The sequence below is a fragment of the Neofelis nebulosa genome, chromosome 5 (assembly GCF_028018385.1).
Source record: "Neofelis nebulosa isolate mNeoNeb1 chromosome 5, mNeoNeb1.pri, whole genome shotgun sequence".
NCBI lineage: Eukaryota > Metazoa > Chordata > Mammalia > Carnivora > Felidae > Neofelis > Neofelis nebulosa.
This window is the reverse complement of record NC_080786.1, coordinates 120,787,478-120,812,269: the sequence shown is the minus strand read 5'-3', so window position 1 is coordinate 120,812,269 and position 24,792 is coordinate 120,787,478. Positions and strand designations below refer to the sequence as shown.

Below are 24,792 nucleotides of genomic sequence, written 5' to 3'. Positions count from 1 at the left end.
TTTAATAAAAATTAAAAGTAAATATGATTTTTTTTCATTTTCTGTATTGAAGAAAAAAGAAAAGAAACGAAAAAGAAAAAAGATTTAAAGAAAAAATAATAATAAATCATTTGAAAATTTGAAAAAGTGAATACACTTAGTAGACAAATATAAAATGATGGAAGTAGAATAGAATTTGAAAAAATTTACATAAAAGCAAAAATATAGTAGTGAAAATTGAATAAGAATATTTTTAATAGAAATTGAAAGTAAAAATGAAGTTTTTCTCTTTCTGCATTCAAGAAAAAGAAAAGAAATGAAAATGAGAAAAAAAGAAAAAGAAAAAAAAGGAAATTGAAAATTTGAAAAGGTGAATACGCTAAGGTAGACTAAAATAAAATGATGGAAGTAAAGTAGAATTTGAAAAAATTTACACAAAATTAAAAAATTTAGTAATAAAAATTAAAGATATTTCTAATAAAAATTGAAAATAAATATGAATTTTTTCTCTTCTGTATCCAGGAAAAAGAAAAGAATTGTAAAAGAGGAAAAGAAAAAAAAAGAAAATTGAATAGATGAACCTGCTAACAGATTGAAGTAGGACTGAAATTGCTTCCTTTTCCCCTAGAAGTCAGTCTATGTAGTGCTTTGTAGTTCATAAACTAAGCCAGCGGTGAGACTTGTGTTCTTCGACAGTGAGGTTGGCCTAGTTGGGCGGGGCTCAGTGTAACAGCTCCATTCGCCACTAGATGGCGCTGCTATCCTACTGGGGTGGATTGTTGTGATGCTCATAGGTGCTTATGCACATGCACGGGAGTGCTGAAAATGGCACCACCCATCTACCCAGTCTGTTCTCCCGGATCAGCAATCACGCACCCATCCTCTATCTTCAGCTCTCGTCCACTCCCCACGGTTTTTCACTCTCCATTACCAGGCCCCAGGCGGTACCTCTCTCCCAAGTTTTGACTCAGATGCAGCTGTTTTCCCTGCCCCCTTACTTCCGAAGGACTGTGTCTTTGACCCGTTCCACCCCTCTGTGGGAGGGTCTCACCAAGCAATGGATGAATGAACAATGGCTGAATATCGGCTGCACCCAGGAACACCTGCTGGACCCTGTTGTTGCCGGTGCCCTGAGACTGTGGCCAGGTGCCAGCCGTCCCAGAAAATGTTTGTGAGACAGTGTAGCAGCAGCGTTTCAGGGATTATGGAAAATCACAACACACATCTGGTGCCAGGCTTCACCCTTAAAGACCTTGCCCCAGCACCAGCAAATGTGGCCACCTTCCGGGGTATGCTGGGACCAGGTGGCTTCAACAGTCTCTATCAAATGTCCTTCCAGCAGTGGAACTGCTTTTCCCTTTGTGGCCCGAGAACCTCCTGGACCCCACTCTGCTCCTGGGGATTTCCCCTTCCCACCAGAGCACCACCAGCTATCAATCTGTGGAGTTGCAACTTTGCGCTCCCTTTGTTTACAGTCTTAGTGGAATTTAAACCCTCTCCTTTCTCCTTTCTCCCTTTTTAGTTTAGTCCCTATGGCTATTTCTAATTTTCTACTTTCTCTGCAGATGCAATGGGGAGGGGTGCTTTTCCCATATTCTCCCCCCTCCCCAGTCTCCATCCTCTCTCCACTCACAAAAGCGGTTCCCTACCTTCTGTGGCTTCTTGCTCCCCAAGTTAAGCTCTCCAGACCACATACCTGCTGAATTCTGTGGCTCAGGTTGTACAGATTGTTGTGTTAATCCTCCAATCGGTTTTCTAGGTGTGTAGGATGGTTTAGTGTTGGTCTGGCTGTATTTCCTGGATGCAAGACACACAAAAAGCTTCCATACTGTTCTGCCATCTTGGCTCCTCCTCCCATATTCTTTTCAAATGATATATGTGATAGGGTGAGGATCAGAGAAAAGATCTGGTATTATTAATTCTTAAACTGCTATTCTCTGGTATTTTGAACATACCGATAATTTTTAAAATATTTAAATATTTTTTTATCTGTCTACTTCACTGGACTGGGATTTATTTCCTGACCTAATCTTTTTTATTCAGAATCTGACATGGTATCAAACACATGGCAAAAGCTCAAGGTTTTTATCTCGAGAATAAATGAATCACTTGTGCCAAAGTGGCCTGAGACTTTACCTTGATGATTTTTAAAGATGGTGACTCTTTTTTACTGTATGCCCTCTTGGAGTGAGCAAACTAGTTCTGAATATTCTTCTAAGGTACAGGAAACTAAATACAGAATTAAATAAATATAACTGTAGAGTTAAATATAGAATTAGTCACTTCAGTGAAAGTGATCTAAGACTTTACCTCAATAATTTTCCAAGAAGATGACTCTACTCCTTTCTGATTGTTTTACTAGACTAAGTAATATACATAGTTCTTCGTGTTCTTCTGAGGTACTTAATATGTATTTGAATGTTCCTGAGCCATCAAGCAATGATGGAACAAGGTCCACTCTTCTTTTTTTGAAGGAGAATGACCCTTAGAACTCATTATGTGCTAGAAGAATTTGCATTGATATAAAAAAATCAAACATAAAAGGCAATTATACTGAATATGGAACAACATTTAAATTAGTAAAGAAAAATAAGATGAAACCCAAATTGAGATTAACAACCAAATTCTTCTCATAAAGCCTTTCACATTTGCCAATGGTGGGTCACAAATTGTTTTTTGTTAGTACTTTTAGCTACTACAAAGAGAGAGATATCATCAGTTAATTATTATGTCCACAAAACTATATAAAATACATCTAACATTTCCTGGTACTGAGAGTCAAGCGAGAAAGAGAATTCCTCTCTGAGTCCACATTTTTCAGACAAATGTGTATGTGTTGAATGGAGTCAGCCATAGAGTATATATAACAAGATCCATATAGTATGTACTCATAGCACCTTTCAATGCAGGCCTATGGGATAACACTGAAGAGAAACTTAATCACCGGTGCCTGGGTGACTCAGTCAGTTAGGCATCCTACTCTTGGTTTCAGCTCTGGTCTTGATCTCACAGTTCATGAGTTTGAGCCCCATATCAGGCTTTACACTGATAACACAGAATCTGGGATTCTCTCTCACCCTTCTCTCTCTGCCCCTCCCCAGCTCATGCGTGTGCTCTTTCTCTCTCTCTCAAAATAAATAAGTAAATTTAAAAAAAATTAAAGTACACATCTAAGTTACTGAATGAGTTAGCCAGGCACAGTTACTTTAGGTCAATTAAAAAAAAATTATAGCTGAGTTGTTTATCTTCTAAAAAATGATGTATTTAGTTTTAGGAAATTTGACCTATAGAACTTCTTTTAAACTGTAATTATGCAACATATAGAGTTGTCCAAAGTGGTAACTTCAAATTTTTGACATAATGTTATCTTGTATAATGCTCACATTTTCTCTTTCCTATGGCAAGAGGACATAACATTCAGCTTACTAACAAATTGTCAAATCATTAAAGTACCATTAATATGGATTCATACTGATTCCCTGAAATTATCATCTGATCCACCATAAAACACTTTTACAAACCCAGACTCTGAAAATAATAGTAAAGTTCAAGTTCTCTATAAACATCAATATCTGAAGTTGTGACCCTGCAGCTTTGATCGTAGCCAGAAAACTAAAGGTCCAAATAGATCAGGAGAAGTTACATAATATCCTACCTAATTCCTAAGAGATATCTCTAAATGATGAGACGTTATGGCACTTCCAGTACCGGGAACAGGTAGAAGCTGTGTCTAAATCTTGCCTTGTTCTCACTGTGGCTGTGGCATACTGGCCTTCCAATGGATTAAGAGGAAGCTGGCTCACATGAAGTTATGTCTGACTACCACAGGATGCAGAACAGGATTTCCCTTTATAAAAATGGGATGTTCTTTCTGGACCCATTTAAACGGGATCAAAATCACAAGAGTGCAGAAAGCAAATGCATCACAAAAATTCAGATTGCAGTACTCAGGGTGATTAGAACCACTGTGGAGACAAGGTAATTTTCCAAGGAACATCACTTCAGAGGACTTCCTTTTTAAAAATCCAGTCCAAAAGTGGCTGGAAACTATAGGTAGAGAAGCAGGTGACCTAACATTATGATCTGGAAAGATGGATATGAAAGTAGTTCCTGAGATCTGCTATTTTATGAGAAGTTTTGAATGTGAAAAAAACACCCAGATGGCCTTTGTTCTTTGGATAGCCTGATTCGGGGCTTTGAAATTTAATTTGTTAATTTGCTCACAATTACTTCTGCCTGTTTTTTCCACCTTAGCTCTTGGTGAGATAAAAATCTAAAATCCCAAATATAAGCAGACTACTATTCTACATTCCAACTCTCATAAAGGTACATAATATAAAAGGTGATAGAAAATCATTTACTTTGAGACTTCACCATGAAATATTCAGGAAAATAGGGCCACCTCGGTGGCTCAGTCAGGCGTCCGACTTCCTCTCAGGTCATGATCTCATGGCTTGTGAGCTGGAGCCCCGCATTGGGCTCTGTGCTAACAGCTCAGAGCCTGAAGCCTGCTTCAGATTCTGTCTCTGTTTCTCTCTGCCCCTCCCCTGCTCATGCTCGCTCGCTCGCTCTCTCTCTCAAAAACAAATAAACATTAAAAAAAATTAAGAGAAATGTTCAGGAAAATAACTTTTGGTGAGAAGCATACTTGAGGAATTTTCCTAGGCAGATTTATTTTTAACTTTTTTTATTGTAACAAATTTCTAACATACAACAATAGCATAGAAAGACAGTTACCACCACCCACCCAAAGCAACTGCTGTTCTGATTATTCAAGAACAAGTGCTAAAAGTGCAGAACCTCCTTTGGAAAAAAAATAAGAGGGATTATTGCAAGGATTATGAATAAAAGTCATCCTACAAATACCTCTTTTTATTGCTTGCTCTTAACCTCTGCTGATAATCGTACCAATGCATTATATATGAAATGCATATTTTGAAAAATGTAGAATATGAAAAAAATGCATATTTTACAATTTCTTTTAACATTTATTTATTTTTGAGACAGAGAGAGACAGAGCATGAACGGGGGAGGGTCAGAGAGACAGGGAGACACAGAATCCGAAATAGGCTCCAGGCTCTGAGCTGTCAGCACAGAGCCCGACACGGGGCTCGAATTCACGGACTGCGAGATCACGACCTGAGCCGAAGTCGGATGCTCAACCGACTGAGCCACCCAGGTGCCCCAAGAAATGCATATTTTAAAAGATTAAAGGCAGAAGTGTCTGGGTGACTCAGTCGGTTGAGCATCCGACTCTTGATTTTGTCTCACGTCATGATCTCACAGTTCTTGAGCTCGAGCTGTGCATTGGGCTATGCACTGATAGCACAGAGCCTGCTCGGGGTTCTCTCTCTTCCTCTCTCTCTGTCCTTCCCCTCCTCCTCTCTCTCTCTTTCTCTCTCTCTCTCTCTCAAAAATAAATAAATAAATAAATAAACCTAAAATATCTTTAAAAATTAAAATAGTAAAGGTAGGATTGAAGCTAAGGAAGAGAGGAAATTAAAATGTTAAAGATAGACTGAGAGGGAAAGAGAAGAGTGGATAGAGTAAGTCCCAATATTTCCTCTTCATCTTTGGTTACATCTCTGGTATTGGTGTATCCACTTTACCCTTTCTCCTCAAAATATATCCTTGGGCCAGCAGTTGACTTTCAGGCTCCCTCCCACAAAATACTGAATCAGAATCTGCATTTTACCAAGATCCTACGGTGATGTGTATGTCTATTCCATTTTGAAAAATACTGCTCTAGATCACAATGTAATGAAATGACATCCTGACATCCTGAAGGAGAAAAAATAGAAACTCTAAAACAAGACAGAACATGAAACAAGAATACATATGCAATCAGCAAACTGTGTAATAAAAAGAAAATTCCTATTGATTCTATAACTGTGAATGCATAAGTTATTTTATAAAGCTAGAAAACAAAAATAGGTATAAATTTTAAGTACTATTTCCTGCCTGTTTTGTGGAGGGGGTGGGGATTGAAGGAGAAAACCAGCATAAAATATAGACAAATAATATGATTGGCTTTTCTTGATGGTTTTTTTTTTCTTTTCATCTTATTGCTTTTAGAAGCCTATAAGCTGTCACATAAGCTAATATTAACAGCAACAAATTATACTTTTGTTTATTCTATTTGAATGATGCTCGTTACAATTTTATGTTATATACAATTGCTATCAGATTTTATGTGTCCAATTAATATTACATTAAATGATACTTTTGTACGGAAATCGGCAAAAGGAAGCAGATGTGTGGGTTCTTAAAATACAGCTGTTATTAAAATTAAACAATTAGTAGCAAAATCTTGGAATAATTTTTCATATATAACACAATTATAAAATGGTTTGTTAAGAGATCTAAGTTTTGTTACACTGCCACTGCTTAGAGCTACAGACAAGAACACATTGGACATGAATTTATAGGAGAGAATATAAAATATAAAAGTGAGGCAACATTTTGAATAAATCTAAGACATTGAAAACTAAAAGAGCATCATAGACATGTATATATATATTTAATATAACAAAGGACTATAATTGCATCTGTATTATCCTGACGTATTTTGACTAAAAGGAGATCATTCCATTTTTTTACTGTACTATTTTTTTAACTGAGATTGAAATTAACTTTCAAATGTAAAAATCTCAGAAATCACTTTGGTTAGCAGAAATGAGATATTTCATAAGACACATTTATGGAAAACCTTGTATCCTGTATGACTGATTAATAGTTATAAGATAGAATTGAGATTTTAATGTTCTTCTCCTACTTTTCAAATGTTACAAAAGTTTCTTACTTTCAGACCTGCCTAAATTACAGAAAAGAATTTTAATGGTAAAATCTTGGGTATTTTTTTTCCTAATTTGTGAAGACAATGATAAACATATTTTCAAGAACAAGATACAGAACATTTACCTAATTTTATCCTGAAGTAATATTTATTTTATTTCAATTTTTTAAATCAAACAATTAAGTAAAATCAGACTTCTCTGGAAACAAGTAAAACTCAATGGACCATGCAAATATCTACCCACAAAATAACTCAAAGTCAGTATTAATTTCAAAGTCAAATCTTTGCATGGAGAAGGTGACTTATATTACTTTGTTGTCATTAATATGTCTTTAAATGTTTTAAAAATAAATTAATACATGGTAAAATCAAATATTTTATGCACTTTATACAACCTAACTCTTTCTGAAAATATTGGTCATTTGAAATGAAAGAGTAAGAATATGGAACAGCTCTTTCTCAACTCTATGTAAGATCTTATTATAATATCTTAACTTTAGCCTACAACATTTTGACTTCTAATCCATTAAAATCACCCTCTTCTTATCAACTACTTTAGACGTAAGAAAATTTAAATTAAATGAAAATATTATTAAACCTCTTTTCCATAGAGAACAAATACTGCCTGAATGCACCATTTAACGAATCTTAATCATGCACAATAAGTTTAAATATCAATAAATGAATTCACATCTTGAGAAAAGTATTCAAGATTTATTTCATTCATGCTGAAATAAATTCTTCAGCCAAGTGAAGAGCATTTATCTCAATGTAAATTTCACTGCAAATACATATTTTAAAATACTCAAAATATTCAGATGACTGTCCTCTTCCTTTTTTTACTCAAGTAACATTTCTTTGATTTATTTATTTATTTTTGTTTCAAGCTTTTATTTAAATTCCAGTTAGTTAACATATAGCATAATATTGGTTTCAGAAGTAGAGTTTAGTGATCCATCACTTACATATAACATCCAGTGCTTATCACAACTACCCTCCTTAATACCCATCACTCATTTAGTCCATCTCCCACCCACCTCCTTCTAGCAGTCCTCAATTTGTGCTCTTTAGTTATGAGTCTGTTTTATGGTATACCTGCCTGCCTCTCTCTCTCTTTCTTTCTCTCCCGCCCTATGTTACTTTGTTTTATTTCTTAAATTCCACATATGAGTGAAATCATTTGTTTTTCTTTCTTTCTTTCTTTCTTTCTTTCTTTCTTTCTTTCTTTCTTTCTTTCTTATGTTTATTCATTTTTGAGAGATAGAGAGAAAGAGTGGGAGGAGGGAAGAGGAAGAGAGAGAGGAAGACACAGAATCTGAAGCAGGCTTCAGGCTCTGAGCTGTCAGCACACAGCCCGACATGGGGCTTGAACCCACGGACCATGAGATCATGACCTGAGTCAAAGTGGGATACTTAACCAATTGAGCCACCCAGGTGCCTCTTTTCTCTTTTCTTTTCTTTTCTTTTCTTTTCTTTTCTTTTCTTTTCTTTTCTTTTCTTTTCTTTTCTTTTCTCTTTTCTTTTCTTTCTTTTTCTTTTCTTTTCTTTTCTTTCTTTCTTTCTTTCTTTCTTTCTTTCTTTCTTTCTTTCCTTTTGAGAGAGAGAGAGAGAGAGAGAGAGAGCAAGAGGGGCAGGAGATAGAGAATCTTATGCAGCTTCCACACTCAGCACGGAGGCCGACATGCGACTCAATCCTATGACCCTGGGATCATAACCTGAGTTGAAATCAAGAGTCGGACTCAGAAACTTTTTATCTGGATGAAATCCCAATAGTTCACTTTTGCTTTTGTTTCTTTTGCCTCCAGAGTCATGTCTAGAATGAAGCTGCTGTGCCCGAGATCAAAGAGGTTGCTGCCTAGGTTCTCCTATAGGATTACAATGGTTTCAGGTCTCACATCTAGGTTTTTCACTTACTTTTAATTTATTATTGTGTACGGTATAAGAAAGTGGTCCAGTTTCATTCTTTTGCATGTTGCTGTCCAGTTTTCCCAACACCACTTGTTGAAAAGAGTGTCTTTTTTCCACTGGATATTCTTTCCTGCATTGAAGATTAGTTGACCATATAGTTGTGGGTCTATTTCTGCATTCTCTATTCTGTTCCATTGATCTGTGTGCCTATTTTTGTGCCAGTACTGTACCATCTTGATCACTACAGCTTTGTAATATAACTCGAAGTCTGGAATTGTGATGCATCCAGCTTTGCTTTTCTTTTTCAAGACCGCTTTGGCTATTTGGGGTCTTTTGTGGTTCTACACAGGTTTCAGAATTGTTTGTTCTAGCTCTGTTGGTGTTTTGATAGGGATTGCGTTAAACCTGTAGGTTACTTTGGTTGTATAGACATTTTAACACTACTTGTTCATTCAATCCATGAGTCTGGAATTTTTTCCCTTTATTTGTGTCATCTTCAATTTCTTTCAAAAGTGTTCTATAGTTTTCAATGTACAGATCTTTTACTTCTTTGGCTATGTTGATTCCTAGGTATCTTATGGTTGATTGTAAATGGAATCAATTCCTTGATTTCTCTCTGCTGTTTCATTATTGGTGTATGGAAATGCAACATACTTCTGTACAATGATTTTGTATCCTGTGACTTCCCTGAATTCATGTATCAGTGCTAGCAATTTTTTGGTGGAGTCTTTCGGGTTTTCTACATAGAGTATCATGTCATCTGCAAATAGTGAAAGTTTAACTTCTTCCTTGGTTATTTGGATGCCTTTGACTTCTTTTGGTTGTCTGATTGAAGAGTCTACTACTTCCAGTACTATGTTAAATAACAGTGGTGAGAGTGGATATCTCTGTCTTGTTCCTGACCGTAGAGGAAAAGTTCTGTTTTTCCTCATTGAGGATGATATTATCTGTGGGTCTTTTGTATATGGCCTTTATGATGTTGAGGTATATTCCCTCTATCCCTACTTTGTTGAGGGTTTATATCAAGAATCAATGCTATACTTTGTCAAATGCTTTTTCTGCATCTATTGAGAGGATCATATGGTTCTTATCCTTTCTTTTGTTAATGTGGTATACCACATTGATTGATTTGTGAATATTGAACCACCATGCAGCCTAGAAATAAACCCCACTGGATTGTGTTGAATGATTCTTTTAATGAGTGGTTGGATTTGATTTGCTAGTACCTTGTTGAGAATTTTTGCATCCATGTCCTCTTTTATTATTTTTTTAAAATTTCATTTAGATCCAAGTTAGTTAGCATATAGTGTAATAATAGATACAGGATTAGAACCCAGAAATTCATCACTTGCGTATAACACCCAGTGCTCATCGTAACGTGCCCTCCTTAAGGCATCGCACATCACCCATCACCCATGTAGTCCATCCCCCCATCCAACAACCCTCCAGCAACCCTCAGTTTGTTCTCTGTATTTAAGAGTCTCTTATGGTTTATCTCCCTCTCTGTTTTTATCTTAATTTTCTTTCTCATTCTCTTTGTTCACCTGTTTTGTTTCTTAAATTCTACATATGAGTGAGATGGAACCAGAATGTGTATTACTAAGCAAAATAAGGTCAGTCAGCAAAAGACAAATACCATATGGTCTCTTACTTCCTTTAGTGAAGAAGACAACTTTTCATTGTTGGTGTTCTTTGGGAATTATGTTCATCTGACATTGGTTCATGTTGAAATTATAGCTCAAATACATTGTACTTTCTTTTAGGCATAACAGGATGTTGTGAATTTGCCCTTCCCAACTAGTGGTTCAGAGATTTAAGATTTTCTTATGCAAAAGTCAAATGTAAAGAAAGGTCATGAATATTATAAAATGGCCTGATTTCTCAAATGGAGTGTTAAAAAAAATCTTGCACTTTAGTTTAGAAACAACTGTATTCCACCCTTTAATTTTATCAAAGTATTCACCTTTTAAAATTTATTTTTGAAGTAGTTGTACCCTTGCTCAAACTGAAATGGAATAAATTTTAAATTAATAAATATTTGCTTTTTAAAAATTGAAGAAGGTTGGAGACGTGGGGCCCCCAGTTGTGTCTCAAGTGAATGAAATCTGTTACATTTTGAAAGATGATGTCATAGAATTTTAAAATTTACATTTTACTTTCAGATGTGAAATATTTAAAAGAAGAGGATGCCAATCGCAAGACATTCACCGTCAGCAGCACACTGGATTTCCGAGTGGACCGGAGCGACGATGGTGTGGCTGTAATCTGCAGAGTAGACCACGAATCCCTCAATGCCACCCCTCAGGTGGCCATGCAGGTGCTAGAAATACACTGTAAGTAAATGCTGCTCCCTTCCCAATGATAGCAGAAGCAACTCTCTTCATCTACATTTAAAATCATTTCAAAATGTCCTCACATTACCACACAGGTGCAGCAAAATCTACAGCAAAATGAAATATGACTACCCTCACTGGTATTAATCGCATTCAGAGGAAAGTAGTCCTTGCCAGAGTATCATTCTTGACAAGGAAGAGAAATAAAGAAAATATCCTAAGGTTAAAACTTCTAATTCTCTTCCACACAGTGACTTGATGTAAGCATATTTATGTGGGTGGGGTAGGAAGAGTAGTCATTTTGGCAGAGTCAATGAGGGTTGGGAATCAGAGAGCCTGGATGGACCTAACTGTATGAAAGTAATTTGGTGAATCATGAGCATGTCGTGCTATCTGTGCTTTTAACCAGAGACAATGTTTTACTTCTATAGGAGATAATCTACATTTTTATAAATAGAGGGGCATATCCATTATGGTCTCTTCAACAACATCATGAGTACTCACAAGTGATAGGAACAACACTAATTGGATGACTCCAATGCGCAGGGAGCAGTACTGTTTTGTTGGCATTATTTCATCTCATGGCTCATGTTAGGACATCAGCATAAAAACCTGATGATGACTAATTACTCCCTTTAGTCACAATTGATGGATGAGGACACTGAAGATTATAGTGCTTGAGTCACTTGCCCAAGCTCACACAACTAGCAAATGGTAGACTTGTAATCATGACATTTTTAGTAGTTAGCATGGCATTTAGAATGTAACAGGTGATGTATAAATATTTATCTACATGAAGATGAATCAACTGAGATTATAGGAAAAAGTCAAAAAAAGTAGAGCCCAGAGGATTATATTTCTGAAGTGTATTACCTCGTTTTTTTTTTAAATATTGAAAAGTTTTTGTTTGCTTTTACTATCTGTGATAAAGTTATAGTTTGTGTTTAGAATTTGTGTGTGATATAAGATTACACTAAATCCTAAAATGTTAAATCTAAAAGCTAGTCTTTTAATAGACCTCATGGGATTTTGTTTTTACTTATTTATTCAACAAGAACTTATTGGGTCCCTGCTATGAAACAGGCATTGTTTTGGGCACCGAGGTTACATAAGTGACCAAAAAGAATAACATTAACAAAACAAGGTAAGATTGTCTTCATGTGTCAGAATTACCACTGCCAGCAACAAACTCCAGTTCTCTTACAGCATCCATTCTAGGTGGGAATGACAGAAAAGCAAAATAAATAAAAACAACATATAGCATTCTATGTATTAAGTGCTGTGGGGAAAAAAATAGAGCAGAGGTGATAAGGAGTGCAATCTGAGAAATGGGAATGGATATATATATATATATATATACACACACATATATACATATACATACACACATGCATATATACAATGTGTTTATATGTAAATATATATTATATGTTATATTAATTTATATTATTATATATCATAAATATATATTTATGTATAAATATATATGTTGTTTATATTCTGCATATATTTAAATGGAAAAATATATATGTGTGTGTGTGTATATATATATATATATATATATATATATATATATATATATATATATAATACAGAGGGAAGAGCAAGTACAAAGGCCCTGAGGTAGGAGCATATGTGTTGTTTTTGTGTTTCTGGAAGCAGCAAGGATACCAGTAAGATCAGGATAGAGTGGAAAACGAGAGAGTATTTATGAGAGATCAAGGAAGTACCAGGGGGACCAGGCTTTTTTTTTCCACTTTTTAATAAAAAATGTCAACCTGATTATGATTTTTAATTATCACCCACTGTCTTAATTATTCCTAGTTTACTAGTAATGGAAATTATCATAACATTTTAAATACTTTCAATTATATTAAGGTATTTTCATTAATTTTTCTCCTGTTACTGAAACACATTCCGTAGCAAGCATATTTTAGAGCCCAAACTGAGATTATCTTCAAATTTTAGCATTTATTTGCAGTGAGATGTTGGAACAATTACTGAAACTTCTTGAGCTTTGATTATAAATTAGGAAATTAGGTTCTTCAAGGATCAAGCTAGACAATATTTTTATGGCATTTAATGAGGTTTCTATAAATTCCAGTTGCCTTAGTTAGTTCAGGCTGCTGTAACAAATATACCCATAGACTGGGTGGTAATATAAGCAAAAGTTTATTTCTCAGTTTTGGAGGCTGGAAATCCAAGATCAAGGAGCAGGTAAGGGGCCTTGTCGTGGTTCATAGATGTTTGTCTTCTCTCTGTGTCTGCACATGGCAGATGGAGCTAAGGAGCTCTCTGGATTTTTGTTGTTGTTGTTGTTGTTGTTGTTGTTGTTGTTGTTGTTTTTGGTAAAGTCACTAAGCCCAGTCATAACCTTCCAACCCCCCCCCCCACCTCCTAATTGTCACATTGGGGATTAGGTTTCAACATATGAATTTTGGAGGGACATAAAACATTCAGCCTATAGTACCTTCCGTTTTCTAGTCTTATTTCATCAATATGTCTCTAAATATATGGAAGATTATGGGGCACCTGGGTGACTCGGTTAAGCATCTGACTTCGGCTCAGGTCATGATCTCACGGTCCGTGAGTTCAAGCCCGCATCAGACTCTGTGCTGACAGCTGGGAGCCTGGAGCCTGCTTCGGATTCTGTGTCTCCCTCTGTCTCTGACCTTTCCCCATTCATGCTCTGTCTCTCTCTGTCTCAAAACTAAATAAACGTTAAAAAAAATTAAACTTGTGGAAGATTATATAATTTGCTATTTCGAGAGGACTCAGGTTATCAGCATCTTGATTTAAACTTTTTTTCATTTATATATAAACCAAAGTAAGAATTTAAAAATAATATTTGATTACTAATTTAAGTATAATTTTTGACATAAAATAAAAGAAAATAATAAAAATTAAGTCATAAAAATATGAAAGTTCATCAGTCCAAGATTAATCACTGAAACCCACCAATAGTGAAGCAACATCAGATACACTTAGTTTGCTATGGCGAAGAAGGTCATACCAGACGAATCTCTGGGTGCTGGTAAAAAACAGTATGAATAGACTTGTTAGAGGATTTGGGTTTGTCCTGAATATTCTAAAGAGGGCTCTGGATTTAATGCTGTCAAGATTGGGGACAAATTGTGGATGTATATGTTGATACCTTTTACCTGGAAAGCAGACATTAAAGCAGAACTAGATTTGCTGTTATAAAGATGCAGCAGTTAATTTTTTTGTGGTTGCTGAGTGTCCTGGTCTCTGTCTTATTGCAGACTTGAAATGGAATAGACTTGCCTTTGTCTTCTTATACCCCATAGTCACAGAGCAACTCTAGCTGATTATTGTTTAGATTCTAGAAAATTGTTTATGTTTGTTGAGAATATTTCAGGCTAGCTGTCAGATGCCAGTTGTTAGCTGCCAAAGTCATTTTCACTTTTTTGGGAGTCTAAAATGAGCTATTATATATATACTTCCCGGGCATTTTTTGCTGTTCACTGTATTTCAATGTGCATTATTAAGCGAACTTCATGGAGGAAGGCAATTGAATTCCCTCATTTTTTAGAACATTTTACATGAAAAATGTTACACTTGCTGTCCAATTAAAAATAGCAACTCATTTTATCATGGTTTAATATGTAAGTGGCTGAAGGCAGAGACCGTATCTATTTAAATTCTATATTTTAGCATCTAGCACACCACCATTCAAGTATGTGAAGGTAATTAAAACTAACTGATGATAATGCTGAATGTTCCTTAGGGATGCAGAACATTCCCCAGAGATGAAACAAGGAGTGGAGAGCAGACAGGGGGCATTTAGCAATAGTTTGCATTTAAATTAGAGTACATTGAGCTAATTGGGTGTGGTCTTCATGGCTCTGCATAGGTACACATGTGCAATATGTGATGTAAGCAGGGGAAAATAAAGAGAATTGGAAAAGGAAGAAGGTGGTTAGCCTAGAATTTGTGGAACATAAATTTAGAATTTCCACATTGTTATGCAATGGTGCTATCATGAATAACCACAAAGATTGGCTCAAATGGAGTCTCAGAGTAAAAGAGCTGCCACTGTTTCTGGGGTGAGTGACCAGAGTAAATGTATATACTACAATAATGGAAAGCTGAGACTATGCATGAAATTAAAATCCTGTGAAAAGGCAGGTTTGATAAGAAATTAGAAAGGAGAGGAGAGCCTGGGTGGCTCCAGCTTCAGCTCTGGTCATGATCAAATGGTTCACCAGTTTGAGTCCTACATCTGGCTCTGTGCTGACAGCTGAGCCTGGAGCCTGCTTCAGATTCTGTCTCCCTCTCTCTGCCCCTCCCCTGCTCATGCACTGTTTCTGTCTCTCTCTCAAAAAAAATAAACATTAAAAAATAATTTTAAAAATCGGGAGAGTTAAACACATAGTTGCAAGAGCAAAAAATAGATAATAGGAGGAATTGTATTCCTAGGGCTATGTTTTAATTCCATAACCCAGTGATTCGCAAGTTAGAAGGACTCGGCCTATAAAGTATGTCACAGCAACATTCATTTCTTTATAAAATATTAATCCTAAATTTTAATGCCACTATGAAGGAAGATAGTTTCTTTAAACATAAAATTTAAGAAACTGTAGACTTTCACTGTGAACCACAAACACCTGCAAATTTCACACAACAGATAACAGCGTACTTTGTACCTGAGCTGTGGAAAAGCGACTCTCTTTCTTTACAGATGGAAATTCTAATTCATATTTCTATTTTTATGCAGATCTTGGAAAACAATAACTTTTTATTTGTCTGATTTAATTTTTAGAAGAGCAGATTGTATAAGTCAGATTTTATTTAATTCTCAATAAGAATAATGTATCTTCACGAACAGAAAGAAATATGCACAAAACACAGAAAAGAAGAAAATAACTGAACATTCATTTTCTATACATGACACTGACAAAATTTCATAAAAAGGCAGCTGTTATTGAAAAGGAGAAAAATAACAGACAGATTAGTACAGTATTTCAGAATAGTGAATGCTCTGAGAAAGCATTTTAGTACTGTGGCATTGAACTGCCCATATGGATAAATAAGAACCCAAATTTTAAGTCTCTTGTGTGTATGTATATGCGTTAAGTGAAACATATATATATATACACATATATATGTATATATGTATATATACATACACACACACAACGTATTATAAATAATTCATCAAATTATGAAACATTATGCTATCATTAATATTTGTTTACTGGTTCCCATTTGGTAACAGTGCCATTCTTTACCTATAAGTAACTGTTTACACATGCACATCATAAACAAGTTTTAAAACAGTACATAGTTAAAATAGTTCACAGAAGAAAATCTATTGTGAGCCTAAACAAAATCAGTGTAAGCAACCATATAAAAACCCATATATGCTTAGTGTAAGCAACCAAAAAAAAAAAAAAAGAAAAAGAACAGAAGGAAGGAAGGAGGAAAGGGAGGAAGAAAAGTAGGAGGGAAGGAGAGAGGAATGGAGGGAGTGAGAGAAGGAGGAAGGAGGAAGGAAGGCAGGAAGGAAGGAAGGAAGGAAGAAGGAAGGAAAGAAGGAAGGAGGGAAGGAAGGATAGATGGAGGCTGCAGTTTTAAAATTGTGTATTTAAGTGAGATCAGTTAGGGAGCACCTGGCTGACTCAGTTGGTAGAGCATGTGACTCTCAATCTTAGGGTCATGAGTTCAAGCCCCATATTGGGCATAGAATATACTTAAAATAATTTTTTAAAAGAAATATATATATATACATATATATATTCTAATGAGATCAGTTAGGTTAATGACTGAAAATAAATGCATTATATATCTTTAAATAACAGAAAAAGATCTGGATTTATTTGTTGCTATAATAGTATTTTTATAGGAACTAAATGGTCAATTTATAGGCCTGACCTTTAACTTCTTGAAGCTTTTAATTTCCATTCTAGTTAACATGCAAGTGAACTATTAATCAATTTTTCCCTTAAAATCTTGTTAAAAAACGTATTGCTTAAGAAATTCCTTTTTTTCTCTTTTAAACAGAATTACTTTATCCCTAGATGAACTAAATTCTTGACTGTACATTATTTGCTACTTTTCTGAACTGTCTAATGTACATGATCAGATCTCTCTTTAGCTCTACTTATTCTAATTTAAAAAATTAAGATTTGGGGGCACCTGGGTGGCTCAGGCAATTAAGATTCCTAAGCTTCTGACTGCAACTCAGGTCATCATGTCACGGTTTGTGGGTTTGAGCCCCACATCAGGCTCTCTGCTGTCAGCACAGAGCCCACTTCTGATCCTCTGTCTCCCTCTCTCTCTTTGCCCCTTACACACTCGAGCTCTCTCTTTCAATCTCTCAAAAATAAATAAACAAACAAACAAACAAACATTAAAAAAATTAAGATTCTGATTATAGAAGAAATTCAATACATATGGGTTTGGGAGGTTTTAACTATTTTGTTTATATCTCCACTGTAGATATACATGATATTGAAGAGACATATTTTCAGATGCATGCAGAGATTCTTCATTAAATGTAGTTTTTTTTTTTCATGTTTACTTATTTTTGTGAGAGAGAGAGAGAGAGAGAGAGCATAAACAGGGAGGGCCAGAGAGAAAGAGGGAGACAGAATCTGAAGCAGGCTCCAGGCTCCGAGCTGTCAGCACAGAGCCCGATGTGGGGCTTGAGCTCACAAGCTGTGAGATCATGACCTGAGCCGAAGTCGGACGCTTAACCAACTGAGCCATTCAGGCACCCCATTAAATGTAGTTTTTGATTGTCCTTTTTCACTTATAAAAAAATTAAGTTCTCACCTACTCAATCCTCTCTCACCTCTCTAGCCCACGTCAATGTCTTGTTAATTGTCCTGTGTTAGTTCTATCAACTATCCTTCCACCACCTGCCTGTTTATTTCAGAAAGCACTGAATTAAATGTTTCAGGCTATCTAGGTTTATTAGACAGAAAGGTGAGTGCTACAAGAAGAATTTCAAAATAAAATTTCTCACTCAGTTGGTGTCTCATTTGTGAAATGCTGATTATTTAATTACCTTGTCTATCACAAATTATCTGTCCAGAGGCACAGAATGTAAACGGAGTCAGTAAAGGTGAAATGAGAAGTTTCTGGAGGTTAAATCTGCAAAAATTAAAATAAATTGTTACTTTGATTAACAAAACACCACTTTTATGTCTGAGGATACTTTGGAAGGATTTTTAAGTTTCAAAATATTTCACAAAGTTCATGAAATGAATATATTTTATTTTATTTTTTTTTATTTTTTATTTTTTTTAAATTTTTTTTTCAACATTTATTTATTTTTGGGACAGAGAGAGACAGAGCATGAACGGGGGAGGGGCAGAGAGAGAGGGAGACACAGAATCGGAAACAGGCTCCAGGCTCTGAGCCATTAGCCCAGAGCCTGACGCGGGGCTCGAACTCACGGACTGAGAGATCGTGACCTGGCTGAAGTCGGACGCCCAACCGACTGCGCCACCCAGGCGCCCCGAAATGAATATATTTTAGAATCACAAAATAATCTATCATGCTTAGCAAAAAGATACATTTTTCTGCATTAATAAAGAAAGGTAGCCTAATCTTCAACCTCTATTTGAGATCCCAATAGTTTTTTTTTTTTAATTTAATTGAAGTATAATTGAATACAATAGTTGATTAGTTTCAGGTATACATTAGACTGATTTGATATTTTTATATATTACAAAATAATCACCAGAAGTTTAGATACCATCTATCACCATGCAAAGTCATTACAGTATTATTGACTATATTCCCATATTACACCCCTGGGACATTTTTATTTTATAACTGGGAGTTTGTATCTCTAAACCCCTTTTACCTATTTCACCCACCTCTCAGTTCTCCCCCCTGTTGGTAACCTACAGTTTTGGGTTTTTTTTCCCCTCTCTCTATGGATCTGTTTCTGTTTTGTTCATTTGTTTGTTTTGTTTTTTAGATTCCACATAAACTGAATGCATGTGGTATTTGTCTTTCTCTGTCTGACTTATTTTACTTAGCATAATACCTTGTAGGAGCATCCATGTTGTTGCAAATGGCAAGTTTTCATTCTTTTTATGTCTGAGTAATCTCTCTCTCTCTCACCATCTTTTTTCTCCATTCATCTATTAATACACACTTAAGCTGCTTCCATATCTTAACTATTGCAAATAATGCTGCAATGCACATAAGGGTGCGCATCTCTCTCCAGATTGGTGTTTGTGTTTTCTTTAGATGGAATTGTTGGATCCTAGAGTTGTTCTTATTTTAATTTTTTTTGAGGAAACTCCATTATATTTTCCATAGTGGCTGCTCCAATTTACTTTCCCACAACAGTGCATGAGGTTTCACTTTTCTCCACACTTGTTCTTTTGTGTCTTTTTGCTAATAGCCATTCTGACAGGCATGAGGTGATTTGATTTGTATTCCCCTGATGATGAGTGATGTCAAGCATCTTTTCATGTACTCCTTGGACATCTATATGTCTTCTTTGGAAAAATATATTAAAGCCCTCTGCTCATTCTTTAATGGGGTTATTTTATTTTCTTGATATTAAATTGTGTAAGTTCTTTACATATTTTTGTAGTGATCCTTTATCAGATGTATGATTTGCAAATATCTTCTTCCATTCAGTAGCTTGCCTTTTCATTTTGTTGATGGTTTCCTTCAGTGTGCAAAAGCTTTTCAGTTTGATGGAATCCCCTTTTTTCTTTATTTTAGCTTTTGTTGCCTTTGCCTGGGAAGAGTCATTCAAAAAAACACTGTAAAGACTAATATCAAAGAGTTTACTGACCATGCTTTCTTTTAGGAGTTTTACAGTTTAAGTCTTAAAATTGAAGTCTTTAAACCATCTTAAATTCATTTTCATATATGGTTGTCCAATAGATTTTTAACCTTTTTCAGGGAGGATACATTCATATATTTCCCATAATGATACATTATTGACATGCATCATGAAATAATTATTTATTCTTTAATTGTAAAAGAATATTTTATTTAGTCCATGCATTATTGAATTATTATTTAATCAGCAAATATTTTAAGTGATCTGAGTGCATGGATTCAATATGTTACTATAAAGTTTCTGTTATTAATAGAAGAAAATATTTTTGTGTTATTAAATCTAAGCCAAGAGAAGTGTATATGTTTCTGAGCACAGATTCCAAATTTTAACAAATATTAATTTCATATATTAAACTAATCCAATGTATTATCAACTGGCCTTTCTTAATCAAGCTTATTATAATGTGTACATTTACAAAATTTTTTAGAAGTTTTAACATTATTTTAAGCACACATTATTTTTTAGAAGTTTTAATTTTTTTAGAAGTTTTAAAATTGTGTTAAGCTATTCAAAAATAGTTCCCAAATGATGGAATGTATAAATGGTACAGATGACAATGTATCTTTTGCAGTTAATTTTAAGTCAATTTAATTGAGAATAAAAACTGGATAAGAAAGTGAGACAGAAAAGATTTTGATAAGTAAAACCTAATACGGAGAAAACAAGCACAAGTTATTAATATCCAATTTTTTAACTTCTTTTTTTTTAATTTGTTTAAATGTTTATTTATTTTTGAGAGAGAGGGAGACAGACAAAGTGTGAGCAGGGGAGGAGCAGAGAGAAGGAGACACAGAATGTGAAGCAGGCTCTGTGTGCTAGCACAGAGCCTGACATGGGGCTTGAACTCACACACCATGAGATCATTACCTAAACCAAAGTGGGACGCTTAACCAACTGAGCCACCCAGGCACCCCTCAATTTTTTTAACTTCTGATTTAATAGCATTATGTTTTAGAAGTATATTATTAAAATATAGTTTAAGGCTGATTTTTCCAAAGTGACTACATATTTTTAATTAGTGTCCTATATTTTATTAGTGTCCTAATATTTTCAAATTGTTCTAGTTCTGTTTTCTGATTGAACTGTAATACATATACACATATATACACACATATATTTCTATGAGAAAAATATACGGTTAGAAAACTATAATCAATTGATTGATGTATTGAATTTTATTGGATTAGCCTTGAATATACTTAATATCATTACTATTTACCATCTGGGTCCAAAAGACTTTTTTTTTTAATTAATAGGCTTTGTTTTTAGGAGCAGCTTTCAGTTTATAAAAAATTTGAACAAGAAGTACAAAGTTCCCATATATACCCTTATCCTACCCTCCCCCCTCACTTTTTCCCCTATTATTAACATCATACATTATTGTGGTACATATATTAACAATTGATGAACAAATATTGATAGGTTATTCTTTGAAAAAGTCTGTATTTTACATTAACATTCACAATTTAAGTTGTATGATTCTATAAGGTTTTGACCAGTGTATAATGTCCTACAGCCATGGTCACAATATCATACAAAATACATTCATTGCCCTAAAAGCCCCTGTACTTCACCACTTGATTGCCCCTTTCCTTTCCTCAACCCCCTGCCAACAGTGTGATCTATTAGCTAGCTGTATAGGTTTGCCTTTTCTAGGATATCATATAGTTAGAGGTATATAGCATACAGTCTTCTCAGACTGTTTTATTTCATTCGGAAACATACATATAAGGTTGCAACGTGTCTTTTTTGTGGCTTGAGAGCACATTTATTTTAATTGCTAATAATATTCTATTGTCTGCATATACCAGGATTTGTTTATCCATTCACCTATTGAAAACAAATCTTAGTTACTTCCAAATTCTGGCAGTTATGGATAATGCTACTATAAATATCTGTGCACAGTTTTTGTTTGAGCAGAAGTTTTCAACTTCCTTGAGTAAATGGCATTCAAATTTTAATTAGAACAAATTTTGGCAAAAGCAAATGAATTGATTATGAAAAGAAGAGGCAATGTATCTTAATGCTACTAAGACTAAAACATGAAATTTTAGAAAAATCTGAACATGTTTATCTTGTACTATAAATCGTATTGTTGGATTGTGTGGCAAGACCATATTTAGCTTTGTAATAAACTGCAAACTATCTTGCAAAATGGCTGCCTAATTTGCATTCCCACCACCAATGAATGAATGTCCCTGTTCCTCCATGTCCTCACTAGCATTTGGAATTGTCAGTGTTTTGGATTTAGGCCATTCTAAACAGTGGTGGTGTATCATTTTAATTTGCGATTCCATAATGTCTTATGATGCTGAGCATCTTTTCATATGCTATTTTCCATTTTCATATCTTCTTGGGTGAGGTGTCTATCTAGATTTTTGCCAGGTTTTTAATTGTGTTGTTTTTCTCATTTGAGCTTTAAGTGTTAGTTCTTTGCACATTTTGGATACCAGTCACTTATCACACATATCCTTTGCAAATAGTTTCCCCCATTGTCTTTTCATTTTTTTAAAATGTCTTTCTCCAGAGCAAACAGATTTAATTTAAATGAAGTTCAGCTTATCATTTTTTTCTGTCTCATGGATTATGCTCTCTGTGTTGTATCTAAAAAGTTGTCATTAAGCCTGAGGTCATCTAGATGTCTCCTATCTTATCTTTTAGAAGTTTTATAGTTTTGCACATTACCTGTAGGTCTATGACCCATTTTGAGTTAATTTTTGTGAAAGATGTAAGGTCTGTATTTGAATTCATGTTTTTGCTTGTGAATGTCAGTTGTTCTGTAATTTGTTAAAAAGACTATCGTTTCTTCATTGAATTGCCTTTGTTCCTTTGTTAAAGATCCGTTGACTATACATATGTGGGGTTCTCTCTGAGCTCTCTATTCTGTTCCTTGATCTATTTATTTTGCATTAATACCATACTGACTAGGTTACTGTCTTGAAGTATGTAGTGTCAATCCTCAGACTTCTTTGATATCGTAATTTTGTCAATATTTAGAAATTTATAATTAAGAAGTATTATAAATTTGATTATATTATAATTACCACAAATATAATCACCAATATATTAAACTTTATTATGCTAATCCTTGATATGTAAGGAAAGAATGTAATTACCATTTACCCTCTGGGCCTAAGGGCCGTATTGTTTTTAGATTTTTAGGCTGTAAGTTATTTTTTAACAATGTGAAAATGTAATAATAAAGGGATAATGAAAAACAACTTTGTTAGACTCTTTAATAATAATTTAAATATAGCAAACTTGAATTTCTTTTCCATATTTCCCTGGATTTGATGATATATATACCCCAAATGGGCAACAACTGTCATGTATGGTCCTGGAACACATCATATTGTAAATACCGAGTCCAGATTTAAAATGTATGTCTACCTTGTCCTATTTAATCATTGTTTCTGGTTCTTTTTTTCCCTTGAGTTGTCAGAATGAAACACTTTTAAAAACTTTGGTGGTTCCTAATTTTGTCAAAGAGAGGAAAAATATCTTTGTTCTATAATTGCAAGCATTTTTATTTTTCAATTTATAAGCACCAGCTAAATTAAAAAGTAAAATGAATTTAAATTTTATTATTACCAAATGACTTCAGCATTTATCCATTTATGAACCATATAAGTTCTAATGCACAGAAAGCATAAAAATGAAAAAAACATTGTCATATTTTCTTTTTAGCAAAATCTAGTTGCAAAATATTGTGTGATAAAGACCTTCCCTTTGTTTCCTTAGAAACAAATTGTTTACTTATTGATTTTTGAGTTTAATAAAATTCTTCTAGTATTTCATAAGTGAAGACTTCTGTTTCACCATCATTATATTCTTGAGTCCTACTGTTTTCTCTCTGCATTTATCATCTGATCTATCTAATAATTTTGAGATCTCTTTCTCTGTCAACTTTCTTCTCTTGCTATTCTGAGCAGGAAATGAAAGATTCAGAATTCTCAAATGATCATGAAAGCTAACAAAACAACCAACAAACAAGCAAACAAAACTAGAATGATGTTTTTTATTTCCAGACTTCTTTTCTGCTACCACGAAAAAAATACAAAATCTGACCAACCCTATACATGAATGGGGATCAGGCAACAGTGATGATTTACATCACTCTCGCATAATCCTTCCACACCAGCACTGTTTAATATAGTTTCATGTCATGATGGAAATGTTCTTATTGTCCCAAAATAGTAAGTAGTCAATAACTAGCTACATGTGGCTACTAAGCACTTGAAATGTAGATCTTGTGACTAATGAAGTGTGGCCTAAATTTTATTTAATTTTAATTAATTTACATTGAAATTTACATAGTCATATGCCACTAGTTGTTACTATATTGGACACCATCACTCTAGATGATTTCATCATACTTCCATTTTCGTATTATGTCATTCCATTTAGTATACTTGGGGATAATTGATGAGTTATGGTCAAGTTAATGGTGAAGTAATTCATAAAATGCTAAAGTAGCAAGATTTTTCATACTATAGAAAATATAACACCCATATAATTTCATAATGTTATCTTAGATTTACAAAAGAGTCCAGTGTTTTCATATCGTAATTGAAAAGTAAATTTTGAAAAGTAGATTTTCTCTTTGTTTTTAGGAGGACCTCTATAAAAGGGTACAAATCATGAAATGCAGTCTCTAAAAATAGAACTGTTTCATATAGAAGCTCGACAACTAAACTTGGGGCCATTGAACTCTAATAATATGCTAAGGGTTAACCTTCCCTATCTTTTTAGGAGGAAAATTTTTATTTATATTATTAAGAACAAGGCTAGTGATTTTAGTAATTATTAGAGAGTTGCAGGAAGTTTTATTGTGCCCTCAAAATGCCTTTCGGTTTTCTTTGTGGTGACTATGATTTTAGAATTTGCTATTTAATTTTTGGTTTAAGTGTAGAATGATCACATTGGAGCTCGTTAGT

The 24,792-nt window shown here is 34.4% G+C and overlaps 1 protein-coding gene across 2 annotated transcripts in view; it reads left to right on the top strand.

Moving 5' to 3' along the window:
- CADM2 (cell adhesion molecule 2) overlaps positions 1 to 24,792 on the top strand; it is a 335,754-nt gene that overhangs the window by 170,533 nt on the left and 140,429 nt on the right. For both annotated transcript variants that reach the window (XM_058731712.1, XM_058731711.1), the window contains exon 5: positions 10,846 to 11,016. In XM_058731712.1, the coding sequence (XP_058587695.1) occupies positions 10,846 to 11,016 (171 nt within the window). The remainder of the gene's footprint in view (positions 1 to 10,845; positions 11,017 to 24,792) is intronic.